At 46.3% G+C, this 17,774-nt stretch overlaps 1 protein-coding gene and 1 long non-coding RNA gene across 7 annotated transcripts in view; both read right to left on the bottom strand.

Moving 5' to 3' along the window:
* Positions 1 to 2,474: 2,474 nt before the first annotated feature.
* LOC109492428 lies at positions 2,475 to 5,860 on the bottom strand. Its single transcript, XR_002146284.3, has 2 exons — positions 4,391 to 5,860; positions 2,475 to 3,119 (listed from the first exon to the last, which is right to left on the bottom strand). It is a non-coding gene; the product is annotated as an uncharacterized LOC109492428 (long non-coding RNA).
* A 1,962-nt stretch (positions 5,861 to 7,822) lies between these two features.
* TTC13 (tetratricopeptide repeat domain 13) overlaps positions 7,823 to 17,774 on the bottom strand; it is a 79,556-nt gene continuing 69,604 nt past the window's right edge. For 3 of the 6 annotated variants that reach the window (XM_023240418.2, XM_023240420.2, XM_023240421.2), the window contains 6 exons: positions 16,361 to 16,470; positions 14,301 to 14,436; positions 13,063 to 13,142; positions 10,317 to 10,395; positions 10,088 to 10,167; positions 7,823 to 8,625 (listed from right to left, as the gene is read on the bottom strand). In XM_023240418.2, coding sequence (XP_023096186.2) covers positions 8,511 to 8,625; positions 10,088 to 10,167; positions 10,317 to 10,395; positions 13,063 to 13,142; positions 14,301 to 14,436; positions 16,361 to 16,470 — 600 coding nt within the window. In that variant the 3' untranslated portion in view covers positions 7,823 to 8,510. The remainder of the gene's footprint in view (positions 8,626 to 10,087; positions 10,168 to 10,316; positions 10,396 to 13,062; positions 13,143 to 14,300; positions 14,437 to 16,360; positions 16,471 to 17,774) is intronic. The other 3 variants (XM_023240419.2, XM_045040962.1, XM_023240422.2) reach the window with 1 other exon arrangement.

Raw genomic sequence — 17,774 nt, 5'->3', positions numbered from 1 at the left:
GGTCTGCTGAACCACATTCTAATGAATCCATAAAACCACATTCTAGCAACACGTACTGGACAAGCCGGAGTGCCAGCCCCAACCCTGCCCGCATCCTGCCTTTCCGTCCTTGCTACAAGGTTATCACGTGACTCTACCCTGTGGCGGGGATTGATGGGTCTGAGTGGTCACCTGACCTGAGATGGCCCAATCAGAGCCCTCCCCCTGAGATTCCGGGCCTACAGCCGAGGGGGACCGGATGTCTTTGGGTCCCTGATGCAAATGCTTGTGGTAGCCATGCACCCACCACGTGAGGGCCGGGGGCGGGGCGGCTGCCAGAGGGCCAGACGCGAGAGACAGAGACGGGCCCCTGTGGCCCACCTCTAACGTTGTGAGGGCCCCAAGCAAGACTACGATGGAAGCCCACGTGTTTAAATACTTGGAAATCATACATCCCTTGTCAAATAGAGTATGTTCTGTCCTCCTGGCGGAATGCATTTTTATGACAACAAAGATAGATAAATATGTAAGGCGACAGGTTTTATATATTCAGAAGTTTGCACAATACCAAAAACAGTTGAATGTAGTCATAATTACACATGTCTGGGTGCTCCCACAGACTGAGAAGTCCCCCTGAGTAATACAGACATGCATGATTCATAAATCGTATTAATTCCATAAAATTATACTTCTTGCCTTTAAAAAAAATTTTTTTTAATGTTTATTTATTTTTGAGACAGAGAGAGACAGAGCATGAGCAGGGGAGGGTCAGAGAGGGAGGGAGACACAGAATCGGAAGCAGGCTCCAGGCTCTGAGCTGTCAGCACAGAGCCCCATGCGGGGCTCAAACCCATGAACCATGAGATCATGACCTGAGTCGAAGTCAGATGCTCAACCGACTGAGCCACCCAGGTGCCCCTTTCTTGCCTTCTTTTAATACAATCAGTAGTGTCATGGTCAAGATTTTCACTTAATTTGTGCTCTAGTAATAATCTAAAGGATTAAAAGTTTGGAAGATGTAATTGAAGTCAACGTATACAAAATTTGCATATATTTTCATAAAGTGGCAGTTAAAGTCAATGTAAAAATGTCTTAAACAAAATATTTGGTTCTCAACGTTTTCTTCTACAATGCTCAGCATCATCTAACGCGATTAAAGGCAACAGAGTTCGTAAATATCAAATTTAAAACCAAACTTCTGTAGAGCTGAATTTTTCACTTAGTTTTGAAATATAGCTTCAATTTTTAAATATAAAAACGTGCAGCTCTAGGGGCACCTGGGTAGCTCAGCCGGTTAAGCATCCGACTTGGGCTCAGGTCATGATCTCTTGGTCTGTGAGTTCGAGCCCCGAGTCGGACTCTGTGCCTACAGCTCGGAGCCCGGAGCCTGCTTGGGATTCTGTGTCTCCCTCTCCCTCTGCCCCTCCCCTGCTCACACTGTGAAGAATTGGTATCATGTCCTGTGTAAGTTGTGCCTTGCCAGCATAGCTTACCAGTTATCATGAGCAACTGTCACAAAGGCCATGAGATCATGAGAGCCTCTGGAGTCAGGCACTGCTAAGAAAAGACACCTCCCCGTGGAAGAATTCACACTATGTGAAGGGAAGAATTTGACAAGACGGGTTTTCTCTTTTATCTAAGATATTGACTGCTTAAAAAAGTTCCAAGAGAAATGTTGTAGGGCGTGATCTCAATGCTGCCTGGCCTCATCACGTGCACAGGGTGTTGGGAAGCTTGGGGTGGCTCAGGCTGTACCAGGCCAAGTTCACTAGGTGATCTGCAGCTGTACTACTGGGCATGTGTGTTACCCATATTCTGACCCAAGATATAGACATTAGAGTGGTCAAGCAGCATGGGGATGGACAGATGAAGATCTTTTTTTTTTTTTTAATGTTTGTTTATTTTTGAGACAGAGAGAGACAGAGCATGAGCGGGGGAGGGGCAGAGAGAGAGGGAGACACAGAATCCCAAGCAGGCTCCAGGCTCTGAGCTGTCAGCACAGGGCCCGAGGCAGGGCTCGAACTCACAAACCGCGAGATCGTGACCTGAGCCGAAGTTGGACGCTTAACCGACTGAGCCACCCAGGCGCCCCCGATGAAGATCTTTTTAATGAAAATGTTGATACTAAATGAATTGCAACAGCCAAGATTTTACTGGTTACCTAAAGGCACTGAAGATGCAAATGTTCATAGGCAGTACATTTTTTAAATCACAAACAGAAATAGAATATCAATTGTGTCATGTTAGGAGAACTTTAGAAAAATGCCTGGGTGGGTCAGTCGGTTAAGCGTCCAACTCCGGCTCAGGTCATGATCTCGCGGTTCGGGAGTTCGAGCCCCGCGTCGGGCTCTGTGCTGACAGCTCAGATCCTGGATCCTGCTTGGGATTCTGTGTCTCCCTCTCTCTCTGCCCCTTCCCCGCTCATGCTCTGTCTCTCTCTGCCTCAAAAATAAATAAACGTTAAAAAAAATTTTTTTTTAAAAAGAAATGTTTTAGAGGCATAAGGTCTGGAATAAGCCTGAGAGAATATACGCTTTTTCTTATTGGACTCATCCCACTAAGAAATCATTTATTGCTGACACAAAACTGGAAGGGTAGGTAGGTAACGCACTGGGTGCCAGCCAGACTCTGCCATGTATCGAAAAAAATGAAAACATCTGTAAGGAAGAATGGACCGATGTTAATAAGATGATGCATTATGGAGAAGAGCAAATGGCTTCATAAAGCCTTTGTAAAGGCTATAAAAAAGGCTTTATCAAACAAACGTAGTTCACAGCTAGGGAAGGAAGCCTTAGGTCAGAAGGTTTTAACTGACTTGGGTCAATAGTGTGATGAAATGGCATTAAAGAACTGCTTGTAGCCTTCGTTACATTTCTATAGAATTTATGACCTATATTCACGGATGCCTGTATACGTAGATGGATGTAAATTTCTGGGGGGTGCTGGTAACGTGCTGCTTCTTCATCTCGATGGTGGCTATAAAGGTGGGCTGGGTTTGTGGCGTTTCCTCAGTGCGTAAACGTACGTGTGCCTTCTTCAAACGTACTTGCATCGAGATTTTGAGAGAGAAAAGAATGGCTCCTTTACACTCCGCACTGGCCGCGCAGCAGCATCAGGACTGTTGTTACGTACGAGTGTTTCTACGGAGACGAGGTGGAAGGAGAAAGTGAATGGCCAAGAGCACTAAGGGGGCGGGGCTCTTTAGCCTGAAACCCATAAGGCCCGCGATTGGGGCAGAGCGGAGGTCGGGGGAGGGATTTTTGGGGACGTTCTGTGCGACAGGATGGGCGATGGTGCCAACTTACTGAAGGCTGCCACCGGCCCTGTCAGCCCCGCTCGCGTGACCTTGAGAAGCCATTCAAGTGCTAGAAGCCTGACAAAGTGTCTATACAAAACACGTTTAAGCGTACAGTTTATGGAGTTATTGTTCCGCCGCTGATATTATTCTTTGGTGTCATATGTATTTGTACGCGTTATTTTAAACCTTTGTGAAGTGGGGTGGGTAAACATACATATTTGCCTGAAGCAGAAGGTTGCTTTACTTCGGAAGTTACTTTTACACCAAACCGGTAATTTAGGACTTAATGTGCATGTATAGGACGCTCTAGACTTACGCCTGCTAATGAAAGGATTCACCGATTCAGAATCCATTTCTGGACAGAGATGTATTATTTTAAATTCTGACCCTAGTAAGTGACAATTCCTAGTCCTGGCTGAGATTATAAGCCTTGACAAATTTGCTCCTTTTTACGGGATCTGTAGAGTTGCATTTAATAATAAAAGAGTGAGCCCGTCGGGGCGCCTGGGTGGCGCAGTCGGTTAAGCGTCCGACTTCAGCCAGGTCACGATCTCGCGGTCTGGGAGTTCGAGCCCCGCGTCACGCTCTGGGCTGACAGCTCAGAGCCTGGAGCCTGCTTCCGATTCTGTGTCTCCCTCTCTCTCTGCCCCTCCCCCGTTCATGCTCTGTCTCTCTCTGTCCCAAAAATAAATAAAAAACGTTGAAAAAAAAATTAAAAAAAAAAAAAAAGAGTGAGCCCGTGAAACCCTACGTCCTCCCATCCTCAACCTCAGTAAGAGCAGAACCCTAGGTCCATGCTTGCTGGACCTTGCCACAACCTTGTTGCGTGGTTCTGTGTGTGCTATGTAAATTTTAGGCCCTGTAAATAATAAACCTTGGTTTTTTCAGAGTTCCTCAATGGTTATCGCTGAAGGGCCCCTGAAATCACAGTAAGAACCACAAGGGCTGGTCCAACCCTAACATTGGTTATCAACAGACTATGACAGGCACACATTAATTACCTCAAGGGGGTTTTCGAGAGGATTAAATAAGCTAATAATGTACAACGCTAAGAAAAATGCCAACCTGGGTACCTAAGTGTTAAAATGTGTTAGTTCCAAAAGGGTCTCTCACCCTGCAGAGGGAAGCATCTGGTTTGAGTCCCCCCAGGAAAGATGGCGGCAAACCTTGGCACTGAGAATGGAGAAGCGATGGCCAACAAGGGAAACTCCACAGCAGTTGGACAGTTCGGCCCAGTCCTGCAGGTCATCATGGCGCCTGGTAGACACCAGGACTCTGCCAGTAGCTGGAAGAGGGAAGGGGAATAGGCGGTGTATGCCTGAACTCGTTTCAAACCACAGGGACTCCCACTGTAATTACTGTCCCACAGAAATGTGGAGGGGCTGTTCCTCTCTTTAGGGTGACAGCACCACCCAATAGAACTTTCTGTGATGATGGGAATGTTCTGTATCTGCCCTTCCCAATACCGAGCACTTGAAATGGGGCTAGTGCAGGTGAGGGAAAAGCATTCACTTTTAATTTTTTTTAAAAAGTAACCTCGACGCTCATGTGGGGCTAGAAGTCATGGTCCTGAGATCAAGAGTCACATGCTCTACCCGTGGATCCAGCCAGGTGTCCCTACTTTTATTTAATGTTAAAGTACATTTAAATAGCTTAGGCTGGGGCAGGACTGCAGTGATGGCTAGACATGAACTTTTCTGGGGTATTTAGAGAAGTAAATTGTATTGGATGGGATGTGGAACTGGGTGGTGATTTGGAAACTAGGGAAGAGCCAGTGTAGACCCAAGGAGGCCACCTGGGTTTCTGGCTGGAGCCACCGGGTGGCAGGATGCCATTTATGAAAGAGGAAGAGTGGGGAAGGGACAGACTTCAGGGCAAGGAATGAGCAGCTCCATTATGGACAAGTTAAGCTATGTTCATGAATACGGCCAAATCTGGTTTGGGACATACTGGCCTTTTAATCTCTGGTCTGATCCACATAAATCTCATTTCCTTATTTCCAAATTACTGGAAGATAAGTATATTAGGAAAATTCCACATAAAATTCCTACTTGACCAACACGCCTTATCTAGAAGATCTTTTTAAGTCTTTGGAAAGTTTGCATCTTTTGTTTCTTAGGAGCAATTTTACAAATAAAGCTCAGCTACTCCTTCAAGTTCTGTGACATTGAGTTCATAATCATATTAGTTACCACCAGAGAACATCACTTGGGAATATTTCTGTGGGAAAAACTTTAATCCTAAAGTCTAATTAGGGTCTCTCCAGGCTGTGCCATCCCATATAATAGCCACTAGCTACCTGTGGCCCGACCTGCAGGGCATTGGGAACACAGCCTCTCACTCGCATCTGACCTGGGCAGAGATGACCTCAAACATGGGATTTCCAGTTCATCACGGAGGTGGAGGGGGACGAGGCTGAGGGTATCACACACCTATCAGGAAGGGCTTAACATTATGCCATAAAACCAAAAGGATATGTGTAGCTACAAAGATAAAAATGAAACAGATAAAGGGGCGCCTGGGTGGTGCAGTCGGTTAAGCGTCCGACTTCAGCCAGGTCACGATCTCACGGTCCGTGAGTTCGAGCCCTGCATCGGGCTCTGGGCTGATGGCTCGGAGCCTGGAGCCTGTTTCCGATTCTGTGACTCCCTCTCTCTCTGCCCCTCCCCCATTCATGCTCTGTCTCTCTCTGTCCCAAAAATAAATAAACGTTGAAAAAAAAAATGAAACAGATAAAACAGTCTTGTTTCCTCAGAATGATCAAGAGGTTTTGATAAGAAATTTTAAGGATTGGGGCGCCTGGGTGGCGCAGTCGGTTAAGCGTCCGACTTCAGCCAGGTCACGATCTCGCGGTCCGTGAGTTCGAGCCCCACGTCAGGCTCTGGGCTGATGGCTAGGAGCCTGGAGCCTGTTTCCGATTCTGTGTCTCCCTCTCTCTCTGCCCCTCCCCCATTCATGCTTTGTCTCTCTCTGTCCCAAAAATAAATAAAACCGTTGAAAAAAAAATTTTTTAAAAGAAATTTTAAGGATAAAAGCAAACCAAATTCTGACTTTTAAGACAGAGATTTATGTTGTGTAAAAAAGCTTTAAACAGCGAATAACTTGTATGATGGAACTCTGGTTGATTTTTAGGCACAGTTTTTCAATTTAATAGAAGAGGTGAAAACTTGAAATATCATGATATAAAAATGCATTCCAAAGCTTCTCGTGACAGCGCCCCAGCGGTTAGTACCTTCTTGGCCACCAAACAAAACTGCACGTAACACAGTTCGGACCACAGTCAACTTGGCCCAAGCGTTGTGGGACTTGGGGCAGGAGATGGAATGTTTTCCCAAAACATCTTGAAATCACAGAATTTAGCAACTCAGTATTTCTGATGATGTGATAATCACCTTACTTGAAGGAAGAGAAATGGGGCTATTGAAATAAAAATGCAAAGGTAGGCATTTGGAGTTGGTAAACCAAGTTTCGAGAAAGATATATTCCAATTCTGGGGGTTCGACGCATTGTTGCATTTTAGAAAAGTCAGCTAATTTATCTGGACCATTTCCCCCAGTTGAAAAATCGGTATCTCGTAATTCAAAATCTTAAAGAGCGAGCAATAAAGTGAGGGGAGGTCTTTGATAAAAGTGAAGAATTCTGGCTTTGAGAAAATAAGCAAAAAGGGCAGAAAGGTTAAAAGCCTGCACCTTTCTACTTTGTTTAACCCCTGCCAGCGCCATCCTGCTGTGCAACGCACAGCATCTCTGGAGGAGCTCTTTTGTGGTTTCAGAGTCTGCAGGTAGACCCGTCTGCTCAAACAGCACGAAGCCGAGAGTACAAAGAAACGGAATACACGGGACTTTGCACGGTGCTGTGTGATATCGTCTCTGAGGCTTGGGAAAAGCCCGAGGATGGAGTTTTTGGTTCCGGAGACCGTGGTGGGGCAAGGCAGGCCCTGGGTTTAGCGAGGACCACGGCTTCACCAGCTCGATCTCTTGGGAGAGTCATTCCCGGCCCAGAGCCTCAACTCCCTCCCCCTGTGGAATGAGAACAGCCGCTTGCCCTCTGTGGGCGCAATGCCGGCGTCAGGAGAAGACTGACCTGTGGAGGCGGAATCTGTTCACGAGATGGGGTGTGCCTGACGACGTAGACCCTTATTCCCTCCCCTTCTGGTGGCCACCAGATGAGACACGAACGGGAGCCACACTCAGTGGCTGCTGTGAAGCCGTGTCAACGCGCGGACAGCGTGTGTCCGAAGGACAGGTCACCTTGATCAAAAGCTGGGTTCTACCGAGCCGGGCACATAACTGCTCACGTCCAGCGTCACTAAAGTCAAGCACGATGTCCTGGCGTGCTACCCCTTATGTGAGATTTCAAGACAAGGAGTAAATAGCGGGGAGCAGCGAACAGTTTCTGATCTGGAAATGGCAACAATTTAATGAACCCATTTTACTGTCATTTACCCTGCCTCGGTTGGGGGGGGGGGGAGTCATTCATTTCCCGAACGTTTTTACACCTGTAAGTGACACTAGTTTGCAGAATAAAAACATATGTGATCCAGTGTCAAAAACCGGTGAGTTATAGAAACCACCCCTCGTTTATTTTTTCCAACACAGAGAAAACAAAAAACAAAAAAAAAAAAAACGAAACAAAACATGGTTCCATAATCCAGTGTTTGGGTCACTGGCAAATACAGTCTGCATCAGTCACAGTAGACGTCCCTGGCTGTGAGCGCTGTGGGGCACGGTGGTGGCCCGCGAGTGTCCTATCGTTCGAATAAAACGGGGGTCGCACGCGTGAATGTCACGTGAGGGGAAACAAGATGGCCTACCACGATGTGCACATAAAGGAGGTCTTTGAAAAATACCCAGATCTCTAAAGGAATGGAAACACTCCTGTGCTGTGGCTGGTTTTGTTCCTTTTAATGACCGATTTTTGGCTTTTCAAGCGAGCTTCTCGGCCGTAAGGAAGGAGCTGTATGACGTTGTGGGTGGAAGCCGACAAGGCTGGTGACCTCTAGGCACACTTTCCTGACCCGACACGGAGCCAGCTCTCTTCCCCCCAAAACCCTCTTCTGTGATTTTTGTTATGGTTCCCAAAAGTAAAGAAAATGATTTCAAGTATTCAATTCCTATCAAAAATTGGTATCAAAAGTAATAAAGGACCTAGTTTCTTTAGAATTCCATGTTTTAAAAAATAACTTAGGAAGCAAGAGGTCTGGCCCTTTACTTGTATAAATACCACAGCGTGACTAGAGTTTCTTAAGACAACGTGGAGAGGAGTCAGTGTTTAGCACCTCGATCATTGATCTTAACGTTGGGAACGCCTCTGACACGGACGGGAGACTCTTATAAGAAGGTGAAATACTGCAAAAGAGAAACACAAAGAAGGAAGAGAAAAATTAACACAGATTTACCAAAAACGGCAAAGCTTATATTTATTCCTATGACATTATTCTCTTTCCAACAACCCCGTGTGTGTAACGTCAGAGGCGCTGTGAACAGAACGGATGCCTCTACTGCGGTGGGCTGGGATACCTGTCAGCTCCCGCAACGAGCTGCTTGCAGAGTGTAACCAGAGTCTTCGGGAAGGAAAATTAAACTCTGATGTACACGTGACCGTGACACACACACGTCCGGTTGGGGCGCGTGCTAGACTTGAATCAGAGACACGGGGCCCAGGCCCACCTCGCTCCTTATTGGCAAGGGGGCTTTCTCCAGCCCCTACTCTTATCAGTAGCAATGGGGACAGGCTCCTGAACTCACAGAGTCACCCTGAGCAAAGGAGGAGACAATGGATGCCAAAGGGTGGGGTGAAAGGGCACCTGCTCAGTGGGAGGTAGTTTTTTATTCATTTCTTAAAGAATTGTTGAAGGGTTAACACTGTGAAACCGTGGAAGAGACAGAAGCCAGATCGCTGACCTTATGGTCCTCTTACTAAAACATGTGGGAAGAGCAATCCTGAAACGAGAATATACTGGAACGAAGGGTGACCGTTAGCAGCGATCGTTACAAAGCTAATAGAAAACTTACAAATCGAACAAGAGTGCACTACAGACATGGATTTCTCTGTCTGAAACGGAGCGCAAATCACCCAGCAATTCTTAGAGCAGCTGTTATGTCTAATAGATGGGACAGGCAAAGTTGGAGGTGACGTAAAACACGTGGGGAAGGAGCAAGAATAAATGAGGTCAGACAGTGAGATTTGCTTGTTGTTTATTAACTATTAAAGCACCTACGAGTTTAATTTCGTCCCAAATTTCCTGGAAACAAGAATCGGGAAAGGGCGGAGGGTGCTGGCCTTCTCCTGGTAGCCGCTGGGGATGATGTCCGGTTAGCATTTACTAGTATTTACTAACCACTCACATGTATTCCTTGCCTACGTTACAATGCAGTGCCACCTTCTCAAAGTCTACAGTGCGGTAAAAATGCGGCTGAACGGACAAAGTGCACCCACTCAGAGTTAAGTCTGAAGTGGGTCCAGCTCACCCTCCCCTCCTCCAATTCCCTCCTGAACCCTAGGAGTTTGGGATAAAGGGTAAAAATTAGCCAAGAGAGACGAATCCCTGATTATATAAGGAAGACGTTTGTAACTTTTCTCTCCCACACCAGTGCCCTTGCCTTTTATTCGTTATTTGTTTTTCATCTGTGGACTCCCCTTTTCAGGGGGTTCTTACACGCCCCCTGGCAACGTGGATTCCATCACAGGCAGAGTGAGAACTCGTGAAGGGAGCACAGCCCCAGTCTCGCACAGCCCCAAAAGGAGCAGGAAGTCCCCTCCCTACTTCGGAGGTTAACGTCTTTTTGTTGACCCCCCCCAAACAGTTACCTTTTCAGGTTCATCCAGCTTTTGGCTATTTTGCTAAAGGCTTCTGAACCCGGGGCTGTCATAGCTTCAAAGTCGACTAACTGAAAAAGAAGGAAGTTGAGGGATGGCATTAGTGTGGGGGAGAAAGGCTCCCTCGGAGATCTGTTTAACTTCTGGACTGCACCGCAAAAACCCACGGACTGGAATTTCAGCACTCAGCCCGCCATCTGCCCTTCCAGCGTCAACGTACCTTCCCTTTGGGAATTTTTCCTGTTACTTCCTTTCCACTTGCCATCAACGCTCCCACGATCACGGAGTAAGCTATCACACTGTTTAAACAAAGAACAACGACCAGTCAGTCAGTCCCAGTCCACGGACAGGTATCGTGTGAAACCTCATTATGGACTTTCCACCATAGAAGACGACATTTTGTCTCTTTTAAGAAGTCTCTAGAAATTAAACTTCAAAATAGTTTGTCTTAAAAATATTTACTGATTTACTCCAATAAAAATATTTACAGATTCGCTATTTTAAGGGTAAATGTGACTTGGGACATTCTTCTTCTTCTTTTTTTTTTTTTTCAATGTTTATTTATTTTTGAAGGAGAGAGAGAGAGAGAACAAGAAGGAGAGGGGCAGAGAGAGGGAGACAGAGAATCCCAAGCAGGCTCCGTTCTGTCAGCGCAGAACCTGATGCTGGGCTTGAACCCAGGAACCGTGAGATCATGACCTGAGCTGAAATCAAGGGTTGGACGCTCAACTGACTGAGCCACCCAGGCGCCCCCAGAATATTCTTTTTCTCAGGAAAAAGTGTTTCTTTTATTTAGCAGTTTTCTTCCCACCTGGCTTTTCTATTCCTATAAAGTAATGAATTAGAAAATGTGTCTGCTTCTATTTCCAGCAACTGCATCCGGCGTGGCTTTTAAAATGCATATATACAATACACTTTGTAATACAAACATATTAATCTTATTGTTTAAGCATTAAAACCTTTGGCCCACAAAGAAGAAAAGCAGAACACCTTCTCAGATTGCGCTAACAGCCTGCTTGGAAAATTGACGCATCATGTAAATTTCCTTCCTGGCACGTAACAGACTCTCTCTTGCTTCTGACGTTTAGTACACACCGACCACCTGTGCCCCTGTGCAGGGCACCCTGGGCGAAGATAACCAGCATGAGGCTCTGGCCTCTGAGAGCAAGCAGCCAGGCCCACAAGGCAGATGGCAAGAGAGCTGCAGACAAAGCCTCCCGTGTGCAGCGAGCGAAGCCTGGGGGTCACCCAAGGGGACGACCCCACGGAGGCCAAGGGCATGCATGCGGGCTACACCTTCCGGGCTGGGGTGGAGCAAAGGGGGCAGAGAAGAAGGAAGGGAAGTAGCTGGTGCAGAGGGAGAGCACGCGTGGACACGAAGGGGTGAGGCATGGCGGGCAGCCGCGCAGGACAGGGCAACGGGAAGACCCTCGAGAAGCTCCGCAGGGCAGTAAAAGGGCAGAGGAAGGAGGGCGGTGAGGAGGCCAAGGCAAGCTAGGATCAGATGGGACGGGCACTGTGCGTGACGACCCCGAGTTTGCACCTGAGCCGCTAGGTACGAAGAACGGGGGCAGAGAGGCTGAATCACTGTGTTGTTCACCTGAAACCAGGGTAACACGGTAGGTTACCTGTACTGGAATTAAAACCAACCAACCAAACAAACAAAAGAACTGGGGCAGAGAGGGGAAGGAGGAAAGCCTGGAAGAAGGGAGACTAGCCAGAAAGGTACGGGTGACGAGGGCTTGAACTGTGGCAGTAGCTGCGAGCAGTAGAGAGGACAGACCCAACCGGATTAGGGACTGAACACATGTAGGCTCTGGGGGGGTGGGGGCGGAGGGGGGGAAGAGTGCAGGTGATTATAGTTGTATGTCACCCCCCTCCTGTGTCACCACGAGCCAGCAGAGCTGCTGTGAGGACAAAAGGGAAAATGCTGCCTATCCTTGTGGAGCCTGCTTAGGTGGTTGATAAAAGGGGGCGGGCAGGGGCGTGCTCACATCATATGTTCAGTGCGCACCCTAATAACAGTTAGGCTGAGATCACGATATTTATGCTCTTGGTTTGTCTCCATGCCTTCTCAACACAGCAAAACTTACTTCCATGTTTAGGACAGCTTTACTTTTAAAGTGTTGAAGCTAAGGACATTCAAGTATATTATTTTGGCCAAAATATCGTAAATTCAAGTCTGTGCCAGCAACAGCACATGCCCCTTCCCTGATCTACGGCTCAGAGAATAAACAGAAAACTCTGCAGACTCACCCCCCCCCCCCGTCTTAATGACACCTGAAAAGCTCCTGATGGATTCATGAGTAGTGAGAATTTGTTCACAATAATAAAAGTAGTATGGAATTGGTTGGTAATCAAAAAGTATAAAACTGATGGGCAAAAACTGGGAGGAAGGGGAGAAGAAGGAAGGGTAACAGTCTGGGCCAATACGAGAAGTTAAAATACAGTGAGTACAACGCATGCACATAGTAGGCCTTCAATATATTTGTGTTGAATGAATGAATCCCTGACCTGTAAAACTTTTTAAGATTTTTTTCAAGTGTGTTTATTTTGAGAGAGAGACAGAGAGCGAGAACGAGCAGGGGAGGGGCAGAAAGAGAGGGGGAGAGAGACAATCCCAAGCAGGTTCCGCCCTGTCAGCACGGAGCCCAAGGCATGGTTCAATCTCATGAACTGCGAGATCATGACCTGAGCCGAAATCAGGAGTTGGACAGTCAACCGACTGAGCCCCTCAGGCGCCTCCTAACCTGTAAAACTTAAGCACACTATCTTAGAACAATCTTTCATAATTCTTTAGATGATATGGTAGATTGAGGACATAATATCTGGGTGGATTTTGGAAAAAACAAAAGGGAGTTTCTTGCCATTGCCTGGGGGTAGGTAGGACAAGCAAAGAAGAGTATGTTTTTTCAACGTAAAAACTTTTATTTAAAAACATTTTTAAATTATAGGATATCACTCACCTGGATCCTCGAGAGAGTGGCATTAAATTATAAAAGTAGTAAACCAAGGATAAGATTAAGTTGCAAACAGCATCAGCTTCCTAGGGGGGGAAAAAAAAGACATGTGCTCATGAATTTAAATACTAGATTACACACTAGTTTTTTACGAGGTGACAAGACATAAGAATCATTTACATCAAGGAAAGGGTTATTTCATGCCTGTCCTACAGGAACCTACGTTCCCATTCTTGAATACTTCATACTCTTTGCTGCCATTTTTTCCTTTTATTAAAAAAAAATGCTTTTAAGTTTATTTATTTATTTTGAGAGAGAGCGTGTGTGTGTGAGCCGGGGAAGGGCAGAAAGAAAGGGAGAGAGAATCCCAAGCAGGCTCCCCGCGGTCAGTGCAGAGCCTGACGTGGGGCTTGAATTCATGAACTGCGAGATCGTGACCTGAGCCAAACCAAGAGTCGGGCGCTTAACCGACTGAGCCACCCAGGGGCCCGCTACCACTTCTTCCGAATGAAAGGGTATGCATACAGTTTGGTTTCGAGCAATATTTTCTGAGCTGTTGTTAAAACTGAAACCTTTTCTGATAAACATAAAAATCTCAGCCTCCTTTAATGTTACTTGACACGTCAAAATACATATTAAGATTTAAACAAAACAAAGCGCTTATTAATGCTGAGGATGGTTTCCCAAGATTCTGATAGGCACAGCCTCTGCGCCGAGATTTAGGTGATAAATACACTTAATTACGTAAAAGCCTGAATGCTTAATTGTAGGTATGAACTGACTTCCCAAGGACCACGGATATCCACTCCAGAATGCGGATACTCTCAGCACAGCGGTAGCTGCTATTGCCAAGGGGGCAGGCCAGATCCTGCCTCCAAGGAGACCCCTCGAGTTGGGGTGGGACCAGGAGGGAAGAGGTCACAGACCAGGAAAGGCCCACTGAGTGCAGCATGGGCCGCTGTCACTCTGGACCGACTTGTTCACTTCAATCTTGAGAAAGCCCAGACTTATAGCAACTATATAAATGTATCATTGCCCTTCCTCAGTCACTATCATTACTAAATACAGTAATTGTTTCCATAAGAATATTAAAAAGAAGTATTTATAGGTCATCAACGAAAACCGATCTCAAGCATAAGGTGCACGCACAATACCAGCAAAAGGGTAGAGGCTTTAAAAAGGTTACAAAAGAATCCTAGGAAGCATGGATAAAATGGAAAAAAGCAAAAAACCAAAAAACCTACCCCAAATTCTGATGAAAGGATCAGTACTTTTCCTTTTGCTGTTAGATCTTTATAAAGTGCATCTATTTCGGCATGATATAATTGTGTTCTTTCTTCTGTGGTTTGTGTTTCCACAGAAAACAGTATGTTGCCAACCCTAAAAATACAACAATGTGTGTCAGAAGCACGTATCATACAATTCAAAGAGCCAAACACAGAAAGCAAAAAAAAAAAGGAAGGAACCAGTAGGTTGATGTGGCACAAGATGTCTGTGAGAGTGTATCCCACCTAACTACAGCCAGACTGAGGCGTGTTCCATAAGCATGCGATTTTTTCACAAAATACAATATTTGTTCAGTCTAACCATGTGTACCTATGAGCTTAAGCTAATATAGAAGGAAACTACACATCGTAAAAATGAGGGCAGAGTAAATATTTTCTCAGACAGCCACCCTATTATGACTGAAGATCGGGAGCCAGCACTGTGCGCAGAAGAAGTTCAAGGACTCCGTGGTGTCTTTTCAAGCTTTTGCTGCACACCTGGCTACACGCCAGGTACTGCGGAGGATAGAAAGTTGAGGCAACAGGCATTTATCATGTAACTAAACAGTTCTTAGATCTTGTAAAGAGGAACACAGCACAGCTGTTGCATTTACTGGGAAAGGGACAGAGCCCTGAGGCCATCAATTATTATAAGACCATATGCATCACCTAGTTCGTCAGGTGAACTCCCAAAAGAGGGAGATTAGGTCTACTTTGGAAAGACACAGACGAAAACAGGAAATGCTTCATGGAGGAAGGGGCCTGAATTTGAAAATCAGGACGGGAGTGAGAGAGGCTCAGAAGCAGCGGGGCGGAAGGTGACCTCAGGGAACAAGCAGCCGAGCTGAATCAGCAGGCCAAGTTCAAGCAGGAAATGTTGCTCGAGGCCACATCACAAAAGGCCTTTCGTGTCTGGCAGGGGAGGTGGTCTCAGTATCCACAGGCAGTGGAGGGTCTGCAGTGGGGAGCCACCAGGAGACAGGGGACGGAGGCACCAGTTTTGAATCTACTTGTGCTGTGGGGGAGGGTGGCACATGGGTGGGGGGTACACCCAGAATTCAAGGAATTCAAGGTTCCAAGGTGAAGCTTGGAGTTCAGATGTAAGTAAGACTGGTTAATGAAAATGGTCACTGCAGTGCTATTTATAAAGTGAAAATGAGAAACACTCTAAATGGTCAGTAACAGAAAAGTAGTAAGAGAAACTCAAAAATATCCATAAAATGAAATACTCTGTAATCATTACAAATGCTTACAAGAGTATGAGAAAATGTTCATGATCAGGTAATGGTAAGGGTAGAAAAGAAACAGGTTATAAAACAATGTGGAGTACAACCTCAGTTTTTAAGGAAAACAACCTAATGATTTTCTTTTTTATCTTTGTCTATCTGTGCATTCTAAATTTTTTAACGTTTATTTATTTTTGAGACAGAGAGAGACAGAGCATGAATGGGGGAGGGTCAGAGAGAGAGAGAGAGAGAGGGAGACACAGAATCGGAAACAGGCTCCAGGCTCTGAGCTGTCAGCACAGAGCCCGACGCGGGGCTTGAACTCACGAACCGCGAGATCATGACCTGAGCCGAAGTCGAACGCTTAACCGACTGAGCCACCCAGGTGCCCCCTAAATTTTCCATAATAAGGCTGCACTAATCTCATAATATAGTAAAACCTATATCCAAAAAAAATCTTACAATGGCTTTCTATCTGCCAATCTGTCATCTTTTTTCGTTTTATCATTAAGAGTGTTGCCCACAAGGAACTTTAAGAACCCAGAAGAATGCTTTCCACAAAGCACATTAGACATTATACTTAATATCTAGAAAGTAGTCAGATAGCAGCACAGTCGAATGTCTGCTGGCGTAATACTCTAAAAGTCACGTTAAAAACATAACTGGCTATAGCTGCACACTGGACCTTGACAATTTTCATTTCAGGATAAAGCAAAAGTCTGGTAGGTCTGACCTCCCGTGGCAATAATCAGGTGCCTGCGCACTTCCTGACACCAGCCCGCCTTCACGCCCACGCTTAGGAAGCATACGTACTTGTCTCCCGTAATCGTGATTGTGAATCCATCGTATTCCTTCCCTTGATCTTTGAGGCTGGGAACTTTCGTGTTCACAGTGAACCCATCCTTCGTTTTAGTATTAAACTGCTTTCGGGGAAAACAAGTTCACATTACTAGCGTATAACTCATTGTAAACCCCCAACTGCTATTCTGTAGCATTGACTCTGACTTCCGTGTTTTGAAGTTTATTTATTTATTTACTTATTTGAGAGAGAGAGAGAGAGAGAGAGAGAGAGAGAGAGAGAGAACACAAGCAGGGGAAGGGCAGAGACAGAAGGAGATTCCCAAGCAGGGCGGAGCCGGTTGTAAGGCTCATGACCTAAGCTGAAACCGAGAATCGGACGATTAACCGACCAGCCACCCAGGCGCCCCCTGATTTCCATGTTTTTCAGAAGGGTCACCGAAGTTCCCGACACAAGCGACCATGACCATGCCTACCTCTACAGTGACCAAGGGCCCTCTGCCAGTCCCTATGGCCCCACACAGAGCCCAGGGTCAAGTTGCACTGCCCCGGGGCCCCCACGAGAGGCCAGCACAGAAGCTCAGCACACCAGGCTCACAGCTCCCCGAGTCAGCGGGCGCGCTGCTCACTTCGAAGAGTGCCTTTGGGTTTCTCATCATCTTAACTGGCAGCACCCTGGGATTCTTAGCAGGACAGTTGTGCCTAATACCCCCCCCCAAACTCGAAAAACACCTTGTGCTCATGCTCGCGCTCCTTCGAGGCAGTCTGATTTGTCCCGAAAAGTACTCAGAATTCCATCTGTCAAATCGAGAATTTCACACATGTGCACACACAACTCTGCAGACCACAGAAAAGTATGTCAGAGGGACGACACAGAGCCAAGAATGGCCTTCAGGGGTGACAAGCAGGAAGGCACTTTCAGAGGAAAATAGTTTTGGCAAAACCAAAATGCTAATAGATTTTGTCATTAGTCCAGAAAAATCCTCCCCAGGTTCGATTATTTAGGGTTGCCAGCTGTTTTTCTTCGAACTGATAAGGAACCAAGGATAAAGTAAGAAGACGCTGTGCTTTACATAAGCCACTACCGGGGGAAAGGCTGTCTAAACTAGGCAGACCCCGCGGGTGGTCCAGAGAAGGACCTCGGCCAAACGGACACGAGGCACAGGTGATCAGAGCCAGCACTGGGAACAGGAACAGGAACTCTTCCATGAAGAAAGGGCTTTTATTTTATTTTTTTAAAGTTTATTTATTTTGTTAAAAAAAATTTTTTTTAATGTTTATTTATTTTTGAGACAGAGCGTGAGTGGGGGAGGGGCAGAGAGAGAGAGGGAGACCCAGAATCCGAAACAGGCCCCAGGCTCTGAGCTGTCAGCACAGAGCCCGACCCTGGGCTCGAACCCACGAGCCGTGAGATCATGACCTGAGCCGA

The sequence above is a fragment of the Felis catus genome, chromosome D2, assembly GCF_018350175.1.
Source record: "Felis catus isolate Fca126 chromosome D2, F.catus_Fca126_mat1.0, whole genome shotgun sequence".
Lineage (NCBI taxonomy): Eukaryota > Metazoa > Chordata > Mammalia > Carnivora > Felidae > Felis > Felis catus.
Note: the sequence above shows the minus strand (reverse complement) of the source record. Positions and strands in the feature narration are given on the sequence as shown.